At 48.5% G+C, this 27,059-nt stretch overlaps 1 protein-coding gene across 1 annotated transcript; it reads left to right on the top strand.

Annotated features, from left to right (window-relative positions):
• The first annotated feature begins 1,398 nt into the window (after positions 1–1,398).
• AQP3 (aquaporin 3 (Gill blood group)) lies at positions 1,399–27,059 on the top strand. Its single transcript, XM_048502525.1, has 6 exons — positions 1,399–1,615; positions 14,945–15,071; positions 16,708–16,845; positions 20,626–20,744; positions 24,884–25,101; positions 26,016–27,059. Exons 1-6 carry the CDS (start codon positions 1,508–1,510, stop codon positions 26,182–26,184), a joined length of 879 nt encoding a protein of 292 aa, XP_048358482.1. The 5' UTR covers positions 1,399–1,507; the 3' UTR covers positions 26,185–27,059.

Genomic DNA, 27,059 nt, shown 5'->3' with positions numbered 1-27,059 from the left:
CATCTTGGAGGATCTGGGGCGAGTCGCTTACTCCCAGCCTTGGCCAACCTTAGGAGGCTGTTGTAGGGAAAAATAGAAAAATACAACCATGTATGCCATTTTGAGCTCTTCGCAGGGAGCATGGGATAATAGACGCAGTGGGGAATGACTAACTTCAGGAATGTATTTTATCAGGCGTGTTTTAATTTGTTAGCCGCCTAGGTGGGCCTCGTGAGGGCAGAAAAGCAGGGTATAAATTCTGTGAAATGAATGAATAAGTGACCTGTTGTGAATGGGGGGCATGTCTTTTGGATCAGGGATCCTTCCTTAGAGCAGCAGTGGTGTAGGAGGTTAAGAGCTCGTGTATCTAGTCTGGAGGGACCGGGTTTGATTCCCAGCTCTGCCGCCTGAGCTGTGGAGGCGTCTCTGGGGAATTCAGATTAGCCTGGGCACTCCCACACACGCCAGCTGGGTGACCTTGGGCTAGTCACAGCTTCTCGGAGCTCTCTCAGCCCCACCTACCTCACAGGGTGTTTGTTGTGAGGGGGGAAGGGCGAGGAGATTGTAAGCCCCTTTGAGTCTCCTGCAGGAGAGAAAGGGGGGATATAAATCCAAACTACTCCTCCTCCTCCTCTTCCTCTCCTTCTTCTTCTTCTTCTTCTTCTTCTTCTTCTTCTTCTTCTTCTTCTTCTTCTTCTTCTTCTTCTTCTTCTTCTTCTTCTTCTTCTTCTCCTCCTCCTCCTCCTCCTCCTCCTCCTCCTCCTCCTCCTCCTCCTCCTCCTCCTCCTCCTCCTCCTCCTCCTCCTCCTTCTTCTTCTTCTTCTTCTTCTTCTTCTTCTTCTTCTTCTTCTTCTTCTTCTTCTTCTTCTTCTTCTTCTTCTTCTTCTTCTTCTTCTTCTTCTTCTTCTTCCCACCCACCCATACTCAGAAACCATCTTGTGATCCATGTTCCGCGGCTGAGATCATATTCCCAAACAGTCTGTGATCCTCAACTCGAAAGGAATCCTACACAGAGGCTATGGGGCAAGGCATTTGAATGCTCTGAATTTTTTTTTAAGTAATATCCTTAAACCAATTAAGCTGATGCAGTACTTTAGATTCAGGATATGCAGAAAAAGAACCGGGACTTCCCTCCGCGCTGTTTAGGATTATTAAATTGGCTAATTATTAGAGCAAAGGCCATCCATTGCCCTGAATCAATTACGTTCAACTGGTCCACGCCCAAACACCCTCTTCTGCTGGATTGTGGTTTGCGTGTCAGTGAGTCACCCAAGAAAGAAAAGGGGGAAAAAATGAGCCAGTGAACCTACTCAACTACGTCTTCACACTGTCAAGAAAAAAAAAGTTGCACTTGAGAGGAAACTGGGTGGAGTTACTGAAGGGAGGTGTTTCAAAGATCGGCCAACATATTTATAAGACAAGGCAGGTCTCTGATCTGATAAAGAGTCGCGGAGAGGCAAGCTTGCAAAGAGCAGAGAGGGATTCTCTCGTCTGTACCAAGCCTAGAAGGAAAAAGGCAGCCGGTATCATGGGCAGGCAGAAGGAAGTGCTGTCAATCGTGGGCCATCGGCTGAGGATCAGGAATAAACTCATCCGGCAAGCGCTGGCCGAATGTCTGGGGACCTTAGTGCTGGTGGTAAGTGGACTAGGAACCCCGGGACCGGGCAAGGGGTTTCGATTGAGTGGGCAATACAGTGCCTAGAGATAGCAGTGCCAAAATGCTAATAGTTGAACGTTGATTTAGAGGAATGGTTGCAGAAGATTCGGCATGATTCGCCAATACTGACACTCCTATAGATCGTTTTTGTTGGGTTGGTGTGGGGAGCGTTCCTCTTTGCGTGATGGAAAGCTTTGCCCCGAAATGCCAGGGGGAGCCAAGGATGGAGCTTTCCCCTGTTGGTGCAGAAGCAGGTAGTCACAAAGCGCTCTGTGTGATCCCAAAGTGTGCGTGCTTCTGCACCAATCCAATGTTGCTCCCAATGAGAGAGAGAGAGAGAGAGAGCGTGTGCGATTTTTCTTGCGTTGTGCTGTCGTTTCCCCTGCCCTTCTCGAATTCATGTTTACGTTCCCAATCGCTAGGACAATTTTGTGTTAATTTTCCCAAGAAGCTTTTAAGAGGCATTCTCAACTCGAGCCATATTTTACAGATTGAGATTGGTTCAAGGGTGACTTTGAGCATGGCTTTTTTGGGTGCCCATCGGGGTTCAGCGTGCACTTAACAATGGGCAGGACAAACACGTTCCCAAAGATGTCCCTCCAATTCAGGACAGCCTGCAGGTCCTTCTTGAGGGTACACCTGGCGGCAAACTTGAGTGTGCCCTGCATAACGAATGCATGAAACCGTACTATAACGCAGCCTGTCTACCAAATGTCTTGTTCACAGCTCATAGGGGGGTTGTTGAATCCAGATCTCAATAATCAAATACCCTTTGCTGACCTGTGTCAGAGTTCCCCATATCAATGCCAGCTGAAAGATAGGGGGTGGGAGGGGTGGGCATTTTTAATGGATGTTTTTATTGACTGTTTTAAAGGATGCTTTCATGGTGGTTTTTAATGTATTGTTGAAGGCTTTCACGGCCGGATTCAACTGGTTGTTGTGGGTTTTACAGGCTGCGTGGTCGTGGTCTGGTAGATCTTGTTCCTAACGTTTCGCCTGCATCTGTGGCTGGCATCTTCAGAGGTGTATCACGGGGGGAGTCTGTTACGCACTGTGCCCAGTGTGTACCAGACTTCCAGTGTGTAACAGACAGTGTGTGACAGACACACTGGACACAGTGTGTAACAGACTTCCCCCTGTGATACACCTCTGAAGATGCCAGCCACAGATGCAGGCGAAACATTAGGAACAAGATCTACCAGACCACGGCCACACAGCCTAGAAAACCCACAACAACCAGTGGATTTTAATGTTTTATGTTTTAATGGGGCTTTTAACTCCATTATGTACCCTGCCCATGGACTTTGGTGCAGGGTGGAGTATAAATGGAACAAGCAAACAAATAAATAATAAGGCAAATGAAAAACTATTTTAAATTCCTTGATTATCTTCTCCTTTAACTCTGTAAGAAAATAAGGGGGGGGGGAGTAGCCCACTCTGCAGTTTAGCACAGTTTGCTAGTAAAGAAAGATGAGTTGGAATGGCATGTTTCACCTGTGAGCCTTTCAAAAGCGTCCTTTTTATAACCATCAGTTCCGGTGGTCTGTGTTGACTTTTGGGAACACCTGAGAGTGAGAACGCAGTGGAAAAAGGTTGTCTGAAGGAGCCCTTATAGGTGTGTGCTTCAGAAACCGGTATTGCTGGTTTTGCCCACTGAGCGTGGCGTATGTGCATGCCCTGGAACTGTGGAGGAAACAGAATTGCCCGTGCCTTTCTCTGGCACGAATCCTCATTGTCCCGTTTTGAGTGATGTGAAGTCTAAAGAACGGGAGTCCTTGACATTTTTGGCAAACGTCTCCGAGATTTCTCTCTGGGGAAATAAATAACAGATTAGAGTGTTGTGGGTTTCCTGGGTTGTTTGGCCATGTTCCCGTAGCATTTTCTCCTGATCTCCTCTGAAGAGGCCGGCCACAGATGCAGGTGAAACGTCAGGAGAAAATGCTACCGGAACACGGCCATACAACCCGGAAAACCCACAACGCTCTAGTGATTCCGGCCATGAAAGCCTTCGACAATACAAATATGGCTTTCTCCAAACTGGCTTTATCAAAACTGGCATGTAAGATCTCACCTGGCTTCCTAACTAGAGTTACCAGGTTCTCCCTGGTGACCAGAAGGGGATGTGAGATAGGGTTGCTAGATCCAGGTCAAGAAACTCGTGGACATGTGGAGAATACAGGGACGTTAGTCGGTACCGTACAATGCTGTGCAGCAGTGATGACGAACCTTTTCGAGTCTGAGTGCCCAAATTGCAACCCAAAACCCACTTATTTATCACAAAGTGCCAACACGGCAATTTAACCTGAATACTGAGGTTTTCGTTTAGAAAAGGGCTCCGAGGCGTGCGTTACTCAGGAGTAAGCTTGGTGGTAGTCGGTGGCTTGGCTTTGAAGCAACTGTGCAACTCTTCCAATGGGTGAATCATGACCCTAGGAGGGTTTACTCAGAAGCAAGCCCCATTGCCAGCAACCGAGCTTACTCCCAGGTAAAGGATTGTGCTTTAGTTCTTCGCATGAAAATCAGTGGGGTTTAACAGCGCTTAACAGGGTTACCTGCACGGCTTCCCCAAAACTAGGTCTTCGTTTTAATGCTAATAATGGAGCCCAGCGGCCCAGGCCAGCCTAGATGTGTGTGGGCGGGGGGGGAGGACTCTGTTTGTGCGTGCCCACAGAAAGGCCTCTGAGTGCCACCTCTGGCACCCGTGCCATAGGTTCGCCACCACTGCTGTACAGTCTGCCCTCCAAAGCAGTCATGATCTCCAGGGGTTCTGCTGTCCTGTCTGGAGATGAATTTGGAGATGGTTATTCAAGGGGATTCCCAGGTCCCTTCTCCAAAGTCACCTGCTCAGTTCCTGTAACACCAAAAGGTTCCTTTTGGAATTAAACACCAATGAACAAGTGACTCTCATTGAGGCCCCTTCCGCACATGCTGAATAATGCACTTTCAATCCCCTTTCACAGGGCGTTTTCCCACTTACCTTTTGCTGCGCGCAAGTAGCGTGGGGTCCCCCGCGCCTCCCCACTACAGGGGCAGCGACAATGCAGACGCCCCGATGCTGCTGCTGTCAGGCCCCCTCAGCGCGCGTCTTTCCAGGCGCTCCTTGCAACGGCGCCTTTTGATGACCCTGCGCAGAGTGCGGGGTCGTGGGGAAGCCGGGGCGCGCGCCTGGAAGGACGCGCGCTGAGAGAAGCGCACAGCAAAGCGGAGGCGAGGTAGGTGGGGAAACGGCCACACTCGTTTGCAAGTGGATTTTGCTATTCCGCACAGCCGCAAAGTGCATTGAAAGTGGATTGAAAGTGCATTCTTCGGCACGTGCGGAAGGGGCCACTGAATCAGGGCAGAGATGTTTAGACGCCTGGTGGGAATGATCCAAATGTCGCCCTCCTCGTTGGCTAACAACAGTGGCCCCAGTCGACAGGGACTTCCCCTTGCACGAGCCCCGCTGAAGTGTTGGCGCCTGCCAAAAGCCAGGCAGTGTGCCTGCCGGCCTGCAATTTATTGTCGCCGCTTGCATCAGCAGTGGAATCCCAGCCTTTGTGCTTTCCGAGGAGGTGTTCGCGGTATTTCTCGAAGATCTTCTGCCTTAGGGCCATGTTCCCAAGGACAGCTACTCCAACGAACGAACGCCTCTGTTTTCACCGGGTGATCCTCTCTGTCTCTTTCCTGCCTCGTTCCTAATTTATGTCCATTGATTTAGGAAAGGTCTCTGCCGCCTCTCCATCCCAGCTATTAATCTCTCACGCCTCTATTCTCCATGTGACGGTTACAGATTCGTCACAAACCACTGTCTCTTCCATGCTCTGCCTGGCATCTAGGGCACGGCTGGGGTGTGAAAGAAGCCATTCTTTCTCCGATTCCTCTGGGCTGTTTGTATGCAACGTTTTGCGGTAATCCGAGTAAAAATGAAAAGTCCTCACCCTGAAGAGTTTGGATCCTGTTGAGCTGGCTTTTAGACCTTAACAGTTCCCTCTGGGTCCAGAGCAGAGATAGAATATGGTTCCCGCCCTTGGCAGAGTTAATTGCACTGCTCGATAGTACAAATGTGATTAGGCAGAGGAATTGCACAAGAGAAAATACACACACACACACACACACACACACACACACACACACACACACACACACACACACACACACACACACACACACACACACCCCCGCTGCTTCCCTGATCTTCAAAGTGGCCACTTCAGAAATTACGATTGTTCTTTAAAGTAGAAGACGTTGAGCACAGATCTCCCGTGGCATGACTCTTTGTGCCCTTTGAGATCGGCAGAACTTCTGGACGATGAAGATTTTAATTGCCACCGCAAGGGTGTTGTGTCAGAGAAAACTCTTCTCATTGACTGGATCTGGTGTAGGGAGCGTTGACTCTGGAGAGCTCATACCTCGAAAATTGTGTCCGTTTCTAAAATGCCGCCGGACTCACATCTAGCCCTTCTGAATGTCATTGGGAAGAAATGAAAGTCGGTCCCCCTTGAAGAACTGGTCTCTGAGCAATTCCTCTGTCTCAGGAAAATATTATGGGTGGTGTCGGGCTGAATGAACGGCACAAGTTGCTCCTGCAAATGTTCAGTTTTTGCTTCAAGACCCCGTCCCTGCGAAACCAACTGGGGTGGGGTGGGGGACTTTCTCCTGATGCAGAGTCTGTGACATTGTACCCCTATGAGGTCCCTCCACAAACCCCACCCTCACAAGAAGGTTTAACCCTCTAAATCTGCAGCTGACCTCCCCCCAGTGGTGGGATCCAAAAATTTTAGTAACAGGTTCCCCTGGTGGTGGGATTCAAACTGTGGCGTAGCGCCAATGGGACTGGGCGGGGCACGACGGGAGCGTGGCCGGGCATTCCAGGGGCGGGGCATTCCGGGGCGAGGCTGTGGCAAGGACGCAGCCACCGCGCCGGTCCTTGGGCGGGAAACGAATGCACGCAGGCGCAGGCTGCCACGCACGCCGGTGCACCGCCTGCTAGACTGCTTTAAGTTCTGCGTGCCACTGCTGAGAGGAGGGGCGTAACTAAGGCAAAAATCACGTGGCAAAACCACCCATTAGTAACCCCCTCTCGGCACACACAAATAATGAGTAACCTACTCTTGGGAACCTGTGAGAACCTGCTGGATCCCACCTCTGGGTGTGTCTCCACCCAGAGTTGGCAACCTGAAGTCCATTAGCAAATATAGGCATTCGCTTTCTCACGATGTGACTGATAGCACCCATTCCCCCCACCCTTCAAGCCTGTAATATTCTTGGCACCCAGCTCCCCTTCGAGGAGGGTGGGGTAGCAGAGTTAGGGTTGCCTGGTCTGGGTCAGGAAAGAGATTTTCGGGGGGGGGGGGGGGGGGCAGCCAGAGATGGTGGGGTTTGAGGAGGGGCAGGGTAGAATGCCATAGCATAGAGTAAGCCCCCCAAAACAGTCATGTTTTTTGGGGAAACAGATTCCTGTAGTCTGGAGGACACCTGGATTTGAGTCTGGTAGTCACTTGCAAACCAACAAGATATTCGGGCAAAGGGAACTTTGGCTCTCAAAAGCTTAAACTCTGAAAATCTTGTTGTTGTGGGTTTTCCGGGCTGCTGTCAAGATCTACCAGACCACGGCCACACAGCCCAGAAAACCCACAACAACCAGCTGAATCTGGCCGTGAAAGCCTTCGACAATCCTCTGACAATCTTATCGGTCTCTAAGGCAGTACCAGATTCGAATGCAGCTGTTTGACTGAAGAGCAACACAGCTGCCCTCTGAAAGAAGTTTGGAGGACCAGAAGTCGTTCGGGACAGGATGGGGCTCCAGACCCTTCCTGGAGGTTGGGAACTGCGTTACACCCGTGCAACCACCTTTGTTCCTGCTGCCAAACGCTTCTCTTTGCTCCCTGCGAAGCGCTTTCCGCCGTGGAGCAAAATGCAGGAAAGGTTCCATCTGGAAGTCATTGAGCTTTGAGCCTCTTTATCTTCCGCTGTCTCTGCTGTAATGCCCAGATCATCCTTTGCGATAACATCTGGGAGGAAGGTAAAAGGGGAGAGAGAACCTGACATCTTGCATCTGGGAAGCATGTCATTTGCCTGGTGCCTGCTTGCTATTAAGACAGTCTGGGATTGCTTACCTAACACAGAAGACATGGGCGTCATTCCAGACCTCTCTGTCTTGTGCGCATATAGCTATTGGCAAAACTAGCGCCAGGCTTGGAGAGTCTTTTAAGGTGCAGGCAGAGCTTGATCACGTAGGCCCCTTCCGCACAGGCAGAATAATGCACTTTCAACCCACTTTCACAATGGTTTGCAGGTGGATTTTGCTCTTCCGCACAGCTGCAAAGTGCATCGAAAGTGGACTGAAAGTTCCTTTAACTGGAAGTCGTTTCTTAACTTCTTTTTTCTTTTTTCCCTTTCTGTTTTGCTCTCTTCTCTTTCTACTTTTCTTTTTTTCCTTTTCGTTTTCTTTTCTTTCTCTCCCCTTTTTTTCCTTCTCTCTTCTCTCTTTTCTGTTTGGAAGGAGGTTTCGGTGTGTAATTTTATGACGAGTGTTGATTTTGCTGTACGTGTCAGAGTGTTGTGCTAAGTTGAGATTGACGTGTAATTCTTAATTTGCAATAAAACTTTTTAAAAAGCTTTTTAAACAGAAAATGGATCGAAAGGGCATTATTCTGCCTGCCCGGAAAGAGCCAGAGAGATGAAGGCAGCATTAAATGAAAGCCTGCGGCATGCAGATAGGCAGAGCAGAAGGGTGTGTTCCAATTTAGCTTCTCAATCAGATATACTGTGCACAAAGAAAAAAAAATTAACAGTGTCTGGGAGCTCATTGCATTCGGCTGATTACAGCAAGTCTTCTTCAGGCACCGCTGGAGTTGCACGGACATTACTGGAATGTTGACCAACACCCCAATAGCTCAGGGGTTAAGCAAAACTCTTAGGACGCACGATAGGGGCTTGAATTAGACTAATTAGGAGCAGCAGTGGCGTAGGAGGTTAAGAGCTCGTGATTCTAATCTGGAGGAACCGGGATTGATTCCCCGCTCTGCCGCCTGAGCTGTGGAGGCTTCTCTGGGGAATTCAGATTAGCCTGTGCATTCCCACACACGCCAGCTGGGTGACCTTGGGCGAGTCACAGCTTCTCGGAGCTCTCTCAGCCCCACCCACCTCACAGGGTGTTTGTTGTGAGGGGGGAAGGGCGAGGAGATTGCCAGCCCCTTCGAGTCTCCTGCAGGAGAGAAAGGGGGGATATAAATCCAAACTCTTATTCTTCTTCTTCAGCTGTGGCAAGGCGAAAGCATGTACCTGCAGGGCCTTGCACTCCCACAGTGTCCTATTTGACTCGAGTGGCCTCTTCCCTGGTTTCAAACAGCGATGTGCGCCCCTTCCTCCTGCGCGTGCCAACGGCCACCTACCAAAGAGGTTAAAGGGTTCAGCTACCCAGACAGTGGCTACTGATGAACTGCACGATCCCCATTGCTGATAGGAGGGGGGAAAAGATCTCTCGGGCCCTTTCCGCACACGCAGAACAATGCACTTTCAATCCGCTTTCAATGCACTTTGCAGCTGGATTTATCTGTGCGGGATAGCAAAACCCACTTGCAAACAATTGTGAAAGTGGATTGAAAGTGCGTTCTTCTGCATGTGCGGGAAGGGCCTCGGTTGTAGGATCTTAGCATGTTTATATCCCGGTTGAAATGAAAAGCTGCTCCGTGGCCGTGAGCTCGTTTTGTGGCCAAGAGCCTCGGACGCCGGCTCTTTCAGACGTCGCCTTCTGGGCGTCCTTGGCCATTGTGCTAAGGTATGGCTGATAAACAGCCCAGGTGACTGTTCTCGGCGCGGCGGATTAACTGGTATTTGCCGTCGTTCAGACATCAGAACAAAGAGGGCTTGTGAGCAGAATTCCCTTAAACAATCGTCAAATGAGGCACCTCTGATGAAAGACGGCCGTGCAGACGTAAACACACACCAACCGGCAGGGTTGCTATTGTTCAGGCGTGACCTAGAGATGTCCTGGAATAACAACTGATTTCAAGACTAAGGACACCAATTCTCTTGGAGAAAAGGACTTTTCTGCTGGGTGGGTTGTGGCATTCGACCCTGCCTTCTCCTAGTTACTTCGAGAGCTTAGATGGTGTGTGCGGGAATGGGGAGTTGCGGCTGACATCTTCAACCAAATTAACTACACAACCACAGGGGCATAATGCCTATTGGGAAAGGTGGGCAGCTGCCCAGGGCATCACCTTGTGGGGGGGCATCAAAATGTAGGGTTCGTTTTTGGGTATTTTTTTGGTGGTTTTCCATTTTTGGCCTGCAGGGGATGCAGTTTTTAGGCTAGCGGCACCAAATTTTCAGCGTATCATCAGGAGACTGTCCTTATGCTATCTGTCAAGTTTGGTGAGGTTTGGTTCAGGGAGTCCAACGTTATGGACCCTCAAAACTGCAGCCCCCATCTCCTATTAGCTCCCATTGGAAACAATGGGAGATGGGGCACCCCCTTTGGGAGTCCATAACTTTGGACTCCTTGAACCAAACCTCACCAAACTTGGGGAGTAGCATAAGGACAGTCTCCTGATAATACGCTGAAATGTTGGTGCTGATGTATCTAAAAATGCACCCCCTGCAGGCACCAATGTCCTGGTGCAAAAACATTTTTTGGTCGTGGTGGAGTGGCCGCCCATTGGCGGGGGGGGGGGGGGGCGCATCCAACTTAGGTTTTGCCCAGGGCTGCAGTTTGCCTCGTTATGCCCCTGCACAACCACCCAAAAAAGTGAGAGTGTAAAGCAGTGATGGCGAACCTTTTCGAGACCGAGTGCCCAAATTGCAACCCCAAAACCACTTATTTATCGCACAGTGCCCACGTGGCAATTTAACCTGAATACTGAGGTTTTCGTCTAGAAATCCGTCACTCAGGAGTAAGTTTGGTGAAGCAACCGTGCAACACTTCAAATGGGTGAATCATGGCCCTGGGAGGGTTTACTCAGAAGCAAGCCCCATTGACAGCAACCGAGCTTGTTTCCCAGGCTAGCCTAGATGTGTGTGTGTGTGTGTGGGGGGGTGTGTGTGTGCGATTTTCCGCCCCTCCACATGACGGTCCTTGTGCACGCGTGCCCACAGAAAGGGCTCTGAGTGCCACTTCTGGCACCCGTGCCATAGGTTCACCACCACTGGTGTAAAGGATGACCAAATCCAGGTTTGGGGGCACGGTAGGAACCCGGGCACCAAAGGACGTGACTGGCTTTGTGGGCAGCAAGGAAATCCTTACATTTCCAGGAACTTTTAGACTCTTAGTTTTTAATACATACATACATCAGTGCTGTAAAGTCACAGCTGACTTGTAGCAACCCTAGCAAGGGGCTTTCGAGGCAAAGTTTGCCTTCGCTCCCCTCCGCAGAGTCTTCCTTGGTGGTCTCTCTTTCAAGTACTGACCCTACTTAGCTTCCAACTTCTGGTGGGCCCGGGCGTAGTTCCCGGGGGCAGAGGGAGGGTGTGCGCAATGCACCGGGCATGCACCCCTGTGTGGGTGTGGCGAGGGCATTCCGGGGGCATGGCGAGGGCATTCCAGGGTGGGGCAGGGCGTTCCGGGGTGGAGGATGCACCAGTACACCAGGCGGCTCCCCCCTTGCTATGCCTCTGGGTGGCCCCAGAAAGGGACTTTAAAGCGAGTGAAAATCAGGGGTGGTTTGTCATAGTCTTCCTCTGCAAAGACCTGCTTTGTGTTCTCCCAAACAAGTACTGCCACGGCTTAGTGTCCGAGATCTGAGAAGGTATTGGGCCACACTATGCCCCCTTCCCCCACCCCCTCCAGTTTTTCCTAGAGAGTTCCCCCCAAGTACACCTTTAGCCGTGCAGTCTTAAGAACATAAGAACATAAGAACTAGCCTGCTGGATCAGACCAGAGTCCATCTAGTCCAGCTCTCTGCTACTCGCAGTGGCCCACCAGGTGCCTTTGGGAGCTCACGTGCAGGAGGTGAAAGCAATGGCCTTCTGTGGCTGCTGCTGCTCCTGAGCACCTGGTCTGCTAAGGCATTTGCAATCTCAGATCAAAGAGGATCAAGATTGGTAGCCATAGATCGACTTCTCCTCCATAAATCTGTCCAAGCCCCTTTTAAAGCTATCCAGGTTAGTGGCCATCACCACCTCCTGGGGCAGCATATTCCAAACACCAATCACACGTTGCGTGAAGAAGTGTTTCCTTTTGTTAGTCCTAATTCTTACCTCCAGCATTTTCAATGGATGCCCCCCTGGTTCTAGTATTGTGAGAAAGAGAGAAACATTTCTCTCAGTCAACATTTTCTACCCCATGCATAATTTTATAGACTTCAATCCTATCCCCCCTCAGACGTCTCCTCTCCAAACTAAAAGAGTCCCAAACGCTGCAGCCTCTCCTCATAGGGAAGGTGCTCCAGTCCCTCAATCATCCTTGTTGCCCTTCTCTGGACTTTCTCTATCTCCTCAATATCCTTTTTGAGATGCGGCGACCAGAACTGGACACAGTACTCCAAGTGTGGTCGCACCATGGCTTTATATAAGGGCATGACGATCCTTGCAGTTTTATTATCAACTCCTTTCCTAATTATCCCCAGCATAGAGTTTGCCTTTTTCACAGCTGCCATGCATTGAGTCTTCATTGCACAACTGCTCTCAAGCAAGCCAGAGCCATTTGACAGTGCCGATCTTGATAAAAAAATCTCTGAACACCTGAACTGAAACACATTTTGTTGTTGGGAAGAAAAGTTTCCAACCGGCTTAGCCGCTTCCAATCAGCCCCGGCTGCTGCGATCGGTCTCAGTTTACAGAAGGAGCCCAATTATCTCGACCTCCCTTGCAGGGAAGTTGTCGCGCCGGACGATAACATTCTTCTCGGTGTAGCACAACATGGAGGTGCTGGCGGGTTCCTTTCTTTTCCTCCTTGTCGATTTGTGTTTGTACAAAGTCGGGAGGCAAACAAACCGGCCCGAATCTTTTGTGTGTCGTGACAAGGTGCAAAACGGCTTGGCAGGTGGAATGAGAACAAACAGATCTGGGCTGTCTCAGCACTCGGCTCTGGGAAGTAGGAGAGCTTTTCTACAGGGTGACTTACAAACTGTCCAGGTTGCCAGCTCGGAGCTGGGAAAATACCTGGACATTTTTGGGGTGGAGCTTGAGGAGGGTAGGCTTTGGGGAGGGGCCTCTGCTCCAGGGACCACCCTCCAAAGCTGCCATCTTCTCCAGGGGAAGTGATCCCTGTCAACTGGAGATCAGCTGTAATCCCAGGAAATCTCCATCTGATACCTAGAGGTTAGCAACCGAAATCCATGCTGTGGTGTGTAGCCAACATACTGTAAAAGAAATCAGGTCCAAACGTTGCCTCAAGGTAATCCAAGTAACCAGTGGTGGGATCCAAAAATTTTAGTAACAGGTTCCCATGGTGATGGGATTCAAACTGTGGCGTAGCGCCAATGGGGCTGAGCGGGGTCACGACGGGGGCGTGGCCGGGCATTCCGGGGGCGGGGCATTCCTGGGCGGGGCTGTGGCAAGGACGCAGCCGCTGCGCTGGTCCTTAGGTGGGAAACGAATGCACGCAGGCGCAGGCTGCCACGCACGCTGATGCACCTCCTGCTAGACTGCTTCAAGTTCTGTGCGCTACTGCTGAGAGGAGGGGCGTAACTAAGGCAAAAATCACGGGGCAAAATCACCCATCAGTCACCCCCTCTCGGCACACACAAATAATTAGTAACCTACTCTTGGGAACCTATGAGAACCTGCTGGATCCCACCTCTGCAAGTGACATGCTTGGAGGTTTTTGGTCTATGTTTCGAGAAGAAGAAGAGAAGAGTTTGGATTTAAATCCCACCTTTCTCTCCTGTAAAGAGACTCAAGGTGGCTTCCAAGCTCCTTTCCCTTCCTCTCCCGGTAACAGACACCTTGTGAGGCAGGTGGGGCTGAGAGAGTTCTGAATGAGCTGTGTCTAGCCCAAGGTCCCCCAGCTGGCAAAAATAGGAGTGCTGGTTCACTAGATAAACCTCCGCCACTCAGGTGGAGGAGTGGGGAATCAAACCCAGTTCTCCAGATTAGAATCCACCTGCTCTTAAGCACTACACCACGCTGGCTTTACAGCATTGCCGATCTGTGGCGGGGTGGGGGGTGGATATCTGCCATTATTACAAATTTATCCAGGCAACGCAGATCATTTCCCCAGGAGAAAATGGCTGCTTTGGGTGGGGGGTGAACTGTATGCCATTGGACCCTGCCCTTCTGATGCCTACCCCCCGAAATCTGCAGATGTTTCTTAATCCAGATCTGGCAACCCTGTGTCGTTTATTCCAGTGTCCATTGGCCTGCTTATTCTACATTTGGACTGTGTGGATGAGGAACAAATCATTCTTCCAAGCACTGACGTCCTATAAGTCCGAGCTGGAAATCTACCGGCTCGGGGGTGATCGATGGAGAATCTCCTTACGGGGCATCAGCCTCGCTTTTAAGTGTATTCCGTGCCGTTTCAAGGCCTAGAAAGGAGCTCCCTGACCCTTTTCAGCCCACGGACACATTGAGGATTCTGACACAGTGTGGTGAGGGCAGCAACGAAATACTGGCTGTAGGGGGTAGAGCCAGCCACCAAATAGCTGCCGCCGCTTATCTTAGGCCCCTTCCGCACATGCAGAATAATGCACTTCCAATCCACGTTTGCAATTGTTTGCAAGTGGATTTTGCTATTCTGCACAGTTAAATCCAGCTGCAAAGTGTGTTAAAAGTGGATTAAAAGTGCATTGTTCTGCATGTGTGGAAGGCAGTGGCGTATCTGCCTAGGGACAAGGGGTACCCCTTGTCCCCGGGCGCCACTCTTCTAGTCACATGGGGGCGCAAAATCGCCCCCCCATGTGACCAGGAAGTCCTGCTGTCTCATTGTTTTCGCATGCCTCGACACCATCCAGCAGGGGGAGTCTGTTGGGGGGGGAGGTGGGCACCCTAGACCTTGCCCATGTCCATGGTGACATGGGCGAGGTCTAGGACAGTGGGGGTGGAGCCTGGGGCATCAGGGGTGGAGCTAGGGTGGTGGGGGGCAGAGGGGGGTGGCAGAGCCCGGGGGAGTCCTGGAGACAATTTGTCTCCGGGCGCCATTTACCCCTGGTACGCTTCTGGGGGAAGGGCCCCTAGACCACACAGTGAAGATCCGTGTGCTGTAGCGGCAACATAGAAAAAAAATCTGTACGGGCAGTCAGGTGCTTCGCTGTGCAAAAGCCCCGCACGATTTCTAAAAACGCTTCCTGGATGCGAGAAGAGATGCCAGTGGGCACCATGTTGGGCTAGAAACTTGCTCGAAAGAACCCATCAAGCTGGTATTTGACAACAATCTTTTTCTCCTTTCAGCTGTTTGGCTGCGGTTCGGTGGCTCAAATTGTCCTCAGCCGAGGATCCCACGGAGCGTTCCTGACGGTCAATCTGGCTTTCGGCTTTGCTGTGACCCTGGGAATTCTGATCGCTGGACAGATCTCAGGTATGGATGGGAATCTATCGGCCCGCTTTCCCCCATAGATTTGCAGGGGTGCAGATGGTATAGAGCAGGGGTAGGGAACCTGCGGCTCTCCAGATGTTCAGGAACTACAATTCCCATCAGCCCCTACCAGCATGGCCAATTGGCCATGCTGACAGGTTCCCTATCCCTGGTATAGAGGAATTAACACAACATAAGTCGAGGCTATCAATATATATATATATATATATATATATATATATATATATAGAAATTGAGGAATATATATATATATATATAGAAATTGAGGAAAATGCAGACTACGACCTTCTCCTGAAGGTGAAGTCACAATGAATTAAGCTAGAAATTAATTCAAATTTAACTAACAGAGAAATATCATACCGTGACTTTAACGGTATGTAACCTCATAACTATTTCTTTTTTCGGTCTTTCCTAACTCTCCAAATATTTTTCTTCTCCTTGAGTCTTGGTTTTCATTATATTTTGATATGATAAACATAAAGTAAAGAAATTGAGACTTTACACGTACAAGACAAGAAATTATAAAATTATTTTGATGGTTGAAACTGAGGCTTTTTAAACTTTCTTTTTTTGTATCTATTGTATCTATTGACTCTCTGTAACTTTGCCAAAAAAATTTTCTAATAAAGAATATTATTAAGAAAAAAACAGGATGGGACATCCGATAAACGGTGCAATAGGATTTGAATAGTAGGAATCAGAAACCAATTAGAAATCTAAAAACAGAGCTGAAACAAAGCATATGCATTTACATGACATTTTAATTGATGGAGAAATTCTATAGCAGGATCATACATGGGGCAGGGGGGAAGGTAAAATTCACACTGGGGTCTAATAGACCAATTTTTTCAGGAATCGAGATATTCCCAATATCAGGGTTGTGGAATATCTGTGTCTTCTGAAGAATTCCAGGTCCATTAGTCCCGAATCCAAATTTTACCAATTTTTTTTGGGGGGGGCACACCCCTAGTTACACTACAGATAGTCTGGATGAAGGTTTCCCAAGGTGCTTATTCTATTAAAATATAAAATTACATGTGAGCTTCCAATGGCACCTGGTGGGCCGCTGCGAGTAGCAGAGAGCTGGACTAGATGGACTCTGGTCTGATCCAGCTGGCTTGTTCTTATGTGCTTATGTTCTTACATAGTTACAAATCAATAAGTTGATCATTATCGAGACAAACTTTATTTGTAAAAAAAGAAGAGAGAAATGGCATTTTTGGTGCACTAGAATTTAATTTTGTGAACGAGTTGTTGGCAACACAGGAAGGCTGTAGAGGAGTCCTTTGCTAAGCTCATGGGATTTGGCCCGTGTAATCCGAACTGTACACAATTTTGCAGAGCATCCAAGAGCCACAATGCATAAGATCGCCTGCAGATTTAATTCAAACTCTCGAAGCTGACTCACGCATTCATCCGGCCCAACCTGTTCCTATATCCTTTGTCTTTAGACTTTGCCCAGTTTAATCGTGCCACCCGATCTCCCAGAGAGTTAGCAATCGAACCCCTGAGGAGCGTGTAGCTTACACAATGAAATCGCTCCTGTTTGCATGAGCAACGCAGCATTTTTCTTCTTCTTACATGCGAGTAAAGACCCTAACGCTGAAATGTTTTGCAGGTGGTCACTTGAACCCGGCCGTCACTTTCGCAATGTGCTTCATGGCCCGAGAACCTTGGATAAAGCTGCCCATATATACCTTGGCACAAACCCTCGGCGCGTTCTTGGGAGCTGGCATCGTTTTTGGCTTGTACCATGGTAAGCGGGAGTGTTGGCAGCGTCTTTGGGGGCCTCTTGCCCCATAGCATGGTATTTCAGATCATTATTTCCATATTGATGGACCTGGAATGGAGCTCTGTTTTGCAAAATGAACTTGGGAAGGTCAGGTTTTTCCCTGCCGGAAAGGATCAGAATGTCATTCAACAAATTTCACTCACACACAGGCGGGTTCCGCACAGCAAATGTATGACAGGTTGCAGTGGTTATAAAGGAACTCGTTTTCCTTTTTCCTGTTCACATGCATGCCAGACAGGCAGCGACTGGAACCCATGGAAACAGGCCAAACCCATTTTCAGAATGGGATCTGTGTAACACCTTCCCTATGAGGAGAGGCTGCAGTGTTTGGGACTCTTTAGTTTGGAGAGGAGACGACTGAGGGAGGATATGATTGAAGTCTATAAAATTATGCATGGGGTAGAAAATGTTGACAGAGAGACATTTTTCTCTCTTTCTCACAATACTAGAACCAGGGGGCATCCATTGAAAATGCTGGGGGGAAGAATTAGGACTCATAAAAGGAAACACTTCTTCACGCAACGTGTGATTGGTGTTTGGAATATGCTGCCACAGGAGGTGGTAATGGCCACTAACCTGGATAGCTTTAAAAGGGGCTTGGACAGATTTATGGAGGAGAAGTTGATCTATGGCTAGCAATCTTGATCCTCTTTGATCTGAGATTGCAAATGCCTTAGCAGACCAGGTGCTCGGGAGCAGCAGCAGCAGAAGGCCATTGGTTTCACCTCCTGCACGTGAGCTCCCAAAGGCACCTGGTGGGCCACTGCGAGTAGCAGAGAGCTGGACTAGATGGACTCTGGTCTGATCCAGCTGGCTTGTTCTTATGTTCTTATGTTCTTATGACTGGAACCCGTGGAAACAGGCCAAATCCATTTTCAGAATGGGATCTATGCAATGCCCCCCCCCGTCCCCCCCGTAGTTTCTATAATGTCCTACACCCAGTCAGGCAGTTTTATTACGGCCATTAGGCCAGCAAAAAAGAGTAGAGAAGAACAAGAAAAAGGGAAGAACAATAAACAAAAGAAAAATCGAATTTGTACAGGAATCCATGGTATAAGTCTATACACAAAAAATATCATCAGCTTGTAGCATTATTATGGTCACCTTCATGTTGTCTGGCTCTTGGTCCTAACATGATTCTTCGCTTATTATGTGCCAGCGTACAAAATTTAGCTACCTGCTGAGATGTAAAAGAAACTCGGTCTTCCAGTAAAATTCTCACAAGAACTGAATCGGAATTAACTCTACTTTAATTCTGTACTGAATGAACAATGGATGAATTAAAGCCTCCCTTTCCCCTTTATGGAGTTGACAATGCAATAGAATATGTAATACAGAGTCCACTTCCCCTGAGTTACAAACACATAATCTCCTATGTCAGTGATAGCGAACCTTTTCGAGACCGAGTGCCCAAACTGCAACCCAAAACCCACTTATTTATCGCAAAGTGCCAACAGAGCAATTTAACCTGAATACTGAGGTTTTAGTTTAATAAAAACAGTTGGCTCCGAGCCGTGCGTTACTCAGGAGTAAGCTTGGTGGTAGTCGGTGGCTTTGCTTTGAAGCAACCGTGCAACTCTTCCAACGGGTGAATCACGACCCTAGGAGGGTTTACTCAGTAGCAAGCCCCATTGCCAGCAACCGAGCTTACTCCCAGGTAAAGAATCGCGCTTTAGTTCTTCCCATGAAAATCAGTGGGGTTAACAGTGCTTCCCCAAAACTGGGTCTTAGGTTTAGTGCTAATAATCGAGCCCAGCGGCCCAGGCCAGCCTAGATGTGTGTGTGTGGGGGGGCGCTCTGTTTGCTTGTGCCCACAGAGAGGGCTCTGAGTGCCACCTCTGGCACCCGTGCCATAGGTTTGCCCCCACTGACCTATGTCGTGGGATTTTTTGAAATCTGCCCATTAAATTGGCTGATGGAAAAGCGTCAAAACGGGCCCTGGAAAAGGCCCAGCGGCATTTCGTAGATGTTGGACAGGTAAGGGGAATAAACGACAGTTAGCGTCGAGATCCTGAAATCAGAGGGCATCACCCAGTAGAAATTTTTCCTGTGCAGGCCCCGTAGAAAGGAATGGGATTTTGTGCTGCCCCACTTCAGCGGGGCTTGTCAGAAATATTCCCTATGGGATTGCATTGAATCACCTTTAGGAGGTAGCCAGTTCAATCGACATTTGTAGGAACACACGTTTGAAACAGAGGATCCCTCTGGGTAAGATATACAGAGCTTGGTGCTGTAACTCTCTGGCTGTTGGAACACTCGGCTCGGGGGCTTATCTCAAGCAAGCAGCCGAATCGCCGAAACACAGCAGCGTTATCTCAGCTCAACAGGCTCTCTGAACACGTCCCAATGCACTTACATTTCTACCCTCCAAATGTTTACATTGGCTGGTCCCACCATGAGAGAGGTGGGAATGGCACAGTTTTGTGGCTGACTCTTCATAACCTAATGAGACACAAACTAAAAGACTCAGCCCTCCAGAGATGATAATGATCACACAGAAGTCATATGTCCTAGGTGCCGGATTGTTGTGTCCTCTTGGGGCTGAGACAGTGGATTAAGACAACCTTGGGGTTGTTGGCCGAGAGTGCATGCTTGCTTACCGACCAAGAACGACGTCACACTGGAGTCTTGTGGCCAATACAAAAAATGCTCTTCCTTCTGCTCAGAAACCAGTTTAGGATAGCTTTCCCCAGAGTAGAGGCCACGACTGTAGTTGCCACATCCCTGGGAGGACTGGGAATTTAGAACTGGGGGGCAGGGACATGCATGCCACTATGCGTGGCTTGCGTGTGATGCCTAATGTCATTGTAGTAGAGAAGAGAAGAAGGAGAGTTTGGATTTATATTATTATTATTATTTATTATTATTATTATTTATTATTTATTGGATTTAATATACTGCCCTATCCCAGCAGGGCTCAGGGCAGTGAACAATATAAAACATCAGATAAAACAACAATTTAAAACAGTTACATTATAAAATAGTAGCCCACGACCCCACATTATAAAATAGTAGCCCACGACCCAAATACAAATACAACCCTCCTCAGGAAAGAAACAATGGGTCTCAATGATGTTAAAGACCCTTGTAAGCGGGGGGGGGGGGGCAGGCAGGGGGCAGGGGGCACCGTCAGCGGCTGGTCTCTCCGAAGGCCCGGTGGATACCCCACCTTTCTCTCCTGTAAGGAGACTCAAGGTGGTTTACAAGCTGCACTCCCTTCCTCTCCCCACAACAGACCCCTTGTGAGGCAGGTGGGGCTGAGAGAGTTCGGAGAGAACTGTGACTAGCCCAAGTTCACCCAGTAGGAATGCAGGAGTGCAGAAACACATCTGGTTCACCAGATAAGCTTCTGCCACTCAGGCGGAGGAGTGGGGAATCGGACCCGGTTCTCCAGATTAGAAGCCACCTGCTCGTAACCACTACACCACGCTGTAGGGGGAATACTGTAGGATTCTAGGAGGCGTGATGCCACAACCCATGGATCTTCACTGTGTGAGTGTAGGTAAGACCTAGCAGCCATTTTGTGGCCGGCTTCACCTCTGATCGTACCATTTTGTGGCAGCCATTTTGTACCTGCCGACACCCAGAATGCTTTGTCAGAAATCTAAAGGTGCCCACTGCCCACAGGCTGATAATGGTGGGGAATCCCTAGTCTAGAGTCATACTAAGCTTTCTCGTTGATGACCAAGGCAAAAATATGGTGCCCAAACTTCAATCAGACTTCCGGTTTCTTCCCTTGCCTAGATGCCATCTGGGCCCATGGCGGGAACCAGCTGTTCGTCACCGGTCAGAACGGCACGGCTGGGATTTTCGCCACTTACCCATCAGAGCACTTGAACTCCGTCAATGGATTTTTTGACCAGGTGAGTGGAGGAAGGATGAGGCCTAAAGTCTCAAAACAGTTGTTTACCTGAACGGGTTCACAGAGGCCGAATTCCCACTGAAAATTTAATCTAGATGTACAACCAAGTTTCAAAAGAATCGGCACCTTTTCGTCCAGGTTCCAACATCCTCACTGTGGCATGTTTCCAGTGAAGATGTCTAGGCCTGCCCCTTGTAAGGGTGCCTGCTGCCAGGGGTGCAATTGTTAAGCTAGAAGCACCAAAATTTCAGAGTATATTCAGGAGACCCTCCTGCTTATACCGTCCAGGTTTGGTGAAGTTTGGTTCATGGGGGCCGAAGCTATGGACCCTCAAATCTCCTATTAGCTCCCACTGGAAACAATGGGGGATGGGGCACCCCCTTTGGGAGTCCATATCTTTGGACTCCCTGGACCAAACTTCACAAAACCTGGGTGGTATCAGTAGGAGACTCTCCTGCTTGTACTGTCCAGGTTTGGTGAAGTTTGATTCATGGAGGCCAATGTTATGGACCCTCAAATATTCTATTAGCTCCCATTGGAAACAGTGGGTGATGGGGCACCCCTTTGGGAGTCCATAGCTTTGGACTCCCTGGACCAAACTTCACAAAGCATGGGTGGTATCAGTAGGAGACTCTCCTGCTTATACTGTCCAGGTTTGGTGAAGTTTGATTCATGGAGGCCAAAGTTATGGACCCTCAGATATGTAGCCCCCATCTCCTATTAGCTCCCATTGGAGTGTTTTTTTCAAAAAGGTTCATATAGAAGCAGGTCCAGGAAAATCCCGTGATAAAGGGGGGGTGGGGGAAGAGCGCCAGAAATGGGACTGATCTGTGAGCCATGGTTCGGCTGTGAGGAAATCTCGAGGGAACCTGGATATTTCCGGTGACTATCCCAGGATTAATCTCTAGTGAGGATTTCACCAGAGTTGCCATGCTTCATGTGAGGTTTGGTCACCTACAGGAAATACAACTCATCTCCCGCCTGCAGAAATCAGTTTCCCCGGAGGAAGGGTTGCCTGCTCTGGGTTGGGAAACATCTGGAAATTTGGGGTGTGAAGCTGGTGAGAGCACGGGATAGGGAGAAGAGCAGAGGTGGGATCCAGCAGGTTCTCACCAGTTCCCGAGAGTGGGTTACTAATTATTTGTGTGTGCCGAGAGGGGTTACTAAATGGGTCCGCTTTTCCGTTACAAATCCCATTAGGTCCAAAAATCATAAAGTCCTGTTGTTTCCTATGTGGCTGGTTAGCGAAGGTGGAAAACGGGATAATTCTCCCTGTTGGGCTGTTTTAAAAACATGTTTTAGTAATACGGTAAAGTTCCTTGTTTAAGGAAAGTATAATCCTTCTTTTGATTTCTAGAAACAAAACTAAGTATTTGAAAGTATGAAGTATTTGACAGGCAGTCAATTAGAGGAGAAGTAGTTGTTTCTGTCGGCAGGAGACGATAGGACTTGCTAGAATGAGTTTAAATTATGGACAGAAAGATGTCAGCTGGAAATTAGGAACTTTTTTTTTACAGTAAGAGTTTTTTACAGTAACAGAGAAATTATTAATGCCCTGGCCCTGGAATGCCCGGCCACGCCCCCGTCGTGCCCCACCCAGCCCCATTGGCGCTACGCCACAGTTTGAATCCCACCACCATGGGAACCTGTTACTAAAATTTTTGGATCCCACCACTGGAGGAGAGGGGCTTCAGTGAGGTATGATACTACAAAGGATCTCTCCAAGATGGCCCCTACTGTCCTGGCAAACTGCTCTCTATCTCCTGGAGATCAGTTGTAAATCCCAGGAGTTCTCTATCTGGCGGTTGGCCTTCATATTTGGAGAGTGGACTCTATGTCCTGCAGTCTTTTGTGATTACGACTAATCCCTGGGCAGCAGAACTAGGTAGGCTCTGTGACCTTATGCCCCCTGGAAACAGACATTATCTCCAGCAGAGTTGGACTTCCATATTTGGAGAACAGTTATAATTTTTTTGAGCGCCTCTATTTTGTCAGAAGAGAAGAATCCCGGCTCTTATACTGCTTAAAAGCCATGATGGCTAATGGGATCTTTGGAGGAGATAAAAATGACAACTGCTCATGCACTATGTATTGTCTAAAGCAGGGGTCCCCAAACTTTTTAAACAGGGGGCCAGTTCACTGTCCCTCAGACTGTTGGAGGGCCGGACTAAAAAAACCTATGAACAAATTCCTACGCGCAAATGATTGTAAAATGTTTGATTTCACCTTTCAGCCTTTCTGTCATGGTCTATTTTTAGAACAGTGACCAAAGTATGTCAAGTACAGGGTGGGCTCCAAATATTGTTGGGGAGGCTGTGGAATACCTTCCCCTGTAAAAAAAAAAAGCAGAACTTTCCCAATGAAGCATTCCATCTAACCCAGGATCAGGTATCTTCCTGGGTTCTTTCCTCCCTAGCAGCCAGCGAGCGATTCGCCAGCCTGGCTGATGCCAATGGGAGTGAGGCGGAACAGAAAGCCTGAGAGCAACACATGGAGTAGCCGAGAGGGAAGGGCGGAGCAGGAGTTGCCACGTGTAAGGTTTCCAACTCTGGGTCAGAAAATGCATGGAGATTTGGGGGTGCCATCATGTAACTGCAATCAACAGCCGTTGGGGCCGGTTCCTCCTCTCCCTCGAGCCCCCACTGCACATGAATGGAGCCATCGCCGCCATGCCTGGCGGGCCGGATAAATGCCTTCAGGGGGCCACATTTGGCCCCCGGGCCGTAGTTTGGGGACCCCTGGTCTAAAGCTTTCATGGCTGGAATCACTGGGGTGTTGTGTGGTTTCTAGGCTGTGTGACCTGTTCTAGTAGCATTTTCCTCTGACGTTTCGCTTGCATTTGTGGCTGGCATCTTCAGAGGATCAGATCCTCTGAAGATGCCAGCCACAGGTGCAGGCGAAATGTCAGGAGAAAATTCTAATGCACTGTTTTGTACTTTTATGAATATGAACCTCAGCTCTTGGTAAAAGCTTGGTAAAGCTGTGGTGCGACTGCACTTGGAGTACTGTGTTCAGTTCTGGTCGCCACATCTCAAAAAGGATATTGAAGAGATAGAAAAAGTGCAGAGAAGGGCAATGAAGATGATTGAAGGATTGGAGCACCTTCCTTATGAGGAGAGGCTGCAGCGTTTGGGACTCTTTAGTTTGGAGAGGAGACGTCTGAGGGGGGGATAGGATTGAAGTCTATAAAATTATGCATGCGGTAGAAAATGTTGAGAGAGACATTTTTCTCTCTTTCTCACAATACTAGAACCAGGGGGCATTCATTGAAAATGCTGGGGGGAAGAATTAGGACTAATCAAAGGAAACACTTCTTCACGCAACGTGTGATTGGTGTTTGGAATATGCTGCCACAGGAGGTGGTGATGGCCACTAACCCGGATAGCTTTAAAAGGGGACAGATTTATGGAGGAGAAGTCGATCTATGGCTCCCAATCTTGATCCTCCTTGATCTGAGATTGCAAATGCCTTAGCAGACCACGTGCTCAGGAGCAGCAGCAGCAGAAGAAGGCCATTGCTTTCACATCCTGCATGTGAGCTCCCAAAGGCACCTGGTGGGCCACTGCGAGTAGCAGAGTGCTGGACTAGATGGACTCTGGTCTGATCCAGCAGGCTAGTTCTTATGTTCTTATGTTCTTAAGCTCCATTCTATAAATGGCTGGCATATTTAGCTGTAAATAAAGTACTGTAGATAGGACTTTTTCCTGTAAGCATTGCAGCAAACAGGGAAAAAACCATTTAAAATTTAAAAGCATACCAGAACAAACCGTGAAATGTTTTCCCAAGAAGGGCTACAGTTTATTCTGAGAAGAACTGAGACTCACATTCATAAAAGAACAAAACAGCGCATTAGCAGTTGTCATTTTTTCCTCGGAAGATGACACCACAATTTCATGCTGACCAAATTCCCATCTGGCTGCAACCCTGGAAAGAAAATAAAGACTTCAGTTCTTAAGATCTTAAATGTTCATATTTTTTAAAAAACACAACACAGGAGGGGCTTTCTGGAAAACGAACAAGACGATTAGTAAGGATTATAGCTAGAATTTGGGTTTAACTGAAGCCAAAAAACGTGTCGCATGGGGAATTGTTTTTTTGAGGAATCAGATTTGATGTTCTTCGCTTCTCCTTTCCTCTTAGTTTATTGGCACAGCCGCCTTGCTCGTCTGCGTTTTGGCTATTGTCGACCCGCACAACAACCCAGTCCCCAAAGGTTTGGAGGCATTCACCGTCGGCTTTGTTATCTTGGTGATTGGAACTTCCATGGGCTTCAACTCCGGATATGCTGTTAACCCAGCCCGAGATTTTGGGCCTCGCCTGTTCACGGCCATTGCCGGCTGGGGCTCAGAAGTCTTCACGTAAGTCTTCTTATTTTCTGTGCGGCACTTCAGAGTCGATGCCTCTTAAGGCCCCTTCTGCACATGCAGAATAATGCACTTTCAATCCACTTTCAATGCAGCTGTGCGGAATAGCAAAATCCACTCGCAAACAACTGTGAATGTGGACTGAAAGTGTGTGTGCAGAAGGGGCCTGACAAAATATGTGTTTGGATTGATCAGAGGTGGGATCCAGCAGGTTCTCACCAGTTCCCGAGAGGGGGTTACTACTTATTTGTGTGTGCCGAGAGGGGGTTACTAATTGGGTCTGCTTTTCCATTAGAAATTCCAGTAGGTCCAAAAATCACAAAGTCCTGTTGTTTCCTATGTGGCTGGTTAGCGAAGGTAGAAAACAGGACAATTCTCCCTGTTGGGCTGTTTTAAAAACATGTTTTAGAAATATGGTAAAGTTCCTTGTTTAAGGAAAGTATCCTTCTTTTGATTTCTAGAAACAAAATTAAGTATTTGAAAGTATCAAGTATTTGACAGGCAGTCAATTAGAGGAGAAGTAGTTGTTTCTGTTGTTGTTTCCTTAAACATTCAGTTGTTGTTTCCTTCAAAGTCTCAGATAGTACAGTCTTTGCTGGGCCTTCTTAACCAACGCAGCAGTCTGTACGCCCCAGGTCAAGTCCTCTGTAATCATAACGCCCAGAAATTTAAAACTAGCCACCCGGTCTACTTGATCTCCATTTATAGTCAAGGGCTGAATTCCTGAGCTATTCCTTCTATAGTCCACTATAAGCTCCTTTGTCTTGTTAGTATTTAGAACCAAGTTATTTTCCCTGCACCATGAGAGCGGAGAGAGTGAGATTGGAACTCGGGCCTCCCAGGTGTTCACTCTAACCACGAGACCGCACTGTACCTAATCCCCTCTTCCTCACTCTTGTGTTTTGCAGGACGGGCCGGCAGTGGTGGTGGGTGCCCATCATCGCGCCTTTCCTGGGAGCCATTGCTGGCGTGATAGTCTACCAGCTGATGGTCGGCTGCCACGATGAGCCGCCTCCCGAAGCTCACGATGAGGAAAATGTGAAGCTGTCCAACGTGAAGCAAAGAGACAATCTTTGAAGCTTCCAGGAAAAGTAATCGACCCTCAGTGTGCAAATGGACTGGTTTTTTTAAAATAAAAAAATAAATAAATAAGACTGCAATCACCAAAGACGAGAGAAGAGAAAGACCCACAACAGGAATCCTCGCTTCCTATTCCTTCCTTCTTCCCCCCAGTTGCTTCAAATATCCTTAACATGTTTGTTTTAGAAAGTTGCTCACAAGCCCCAAGGTATGACGTTGTGGGGTCAATCTACCTGCTTGGGGTTTGGGCAGCGTTGTCAAAGGGTTAGCGTACAGGACTGACCCTTTAGCAGCCTGAATCCAAGGTCTGTTGCTTTGCTTTAACCTCTTGACTGGCCGTTTCCCCTCTTCGGATGTGAGCTAGAACAATTTCGATTTGACCTTTATTAACAGATCCGGGACCACTAGTTGAGATAGGGGGAGGGAACGGGAGAATTTAGCTAACTGTGCAATTTCTGCACCGTTGGAGTCGGCAACTTCTAGAAATTTCCTAACCCAGATTTGGCACACCCCCCTCCCTCCTCTGAGGGCCAAATCCACCCCTAGTGTTACTTGTGTCTTCTCAAAGGCTGGGTTTGTTTGTCTAAAGGTTGAATGGACCAGATAGATTAAAGTGGTCCAGTTGGGTCAATTTTTCCCTCAGAAGAAGCTACCATGCGGGGAAGACATCAGTGACAGAAGATCTGGTTTGGGGGGAGGGGTGTCAAGATCTGCTAGGAACGGCTATGGAAGAAAGAGTTGAGACACTTAGTTCAAATCCAGGGGCAACTTCAAGATCAAGTGGGACCTCTTGGTGCCTTCTTCAACGCCTTCCGCAGTATCAAGCTTTGTAAATATAAAGGAGTATATATAAACATATATATGGACATAAA

Source organism: Sphaerodactylus townsendi, linkage group LG07, assembly GCF_021028975.2.
Source record: "Sphaerodactylus townsendi isolate TG3544 linkage group LG07, MPM_Stown_v2.3, whole genome shotgun sequence".
NCBI classification, from domain to species: Eukaryota; Metazoa; Chordata; class Lepidosauria; order Squamata; family Sphaerodactylidae; genus Sphaerodactylus; species Sphaerodactylus townsendi.
This window is presented reverse-complemented; position numbering and strand designations above follow the sequence as displayed.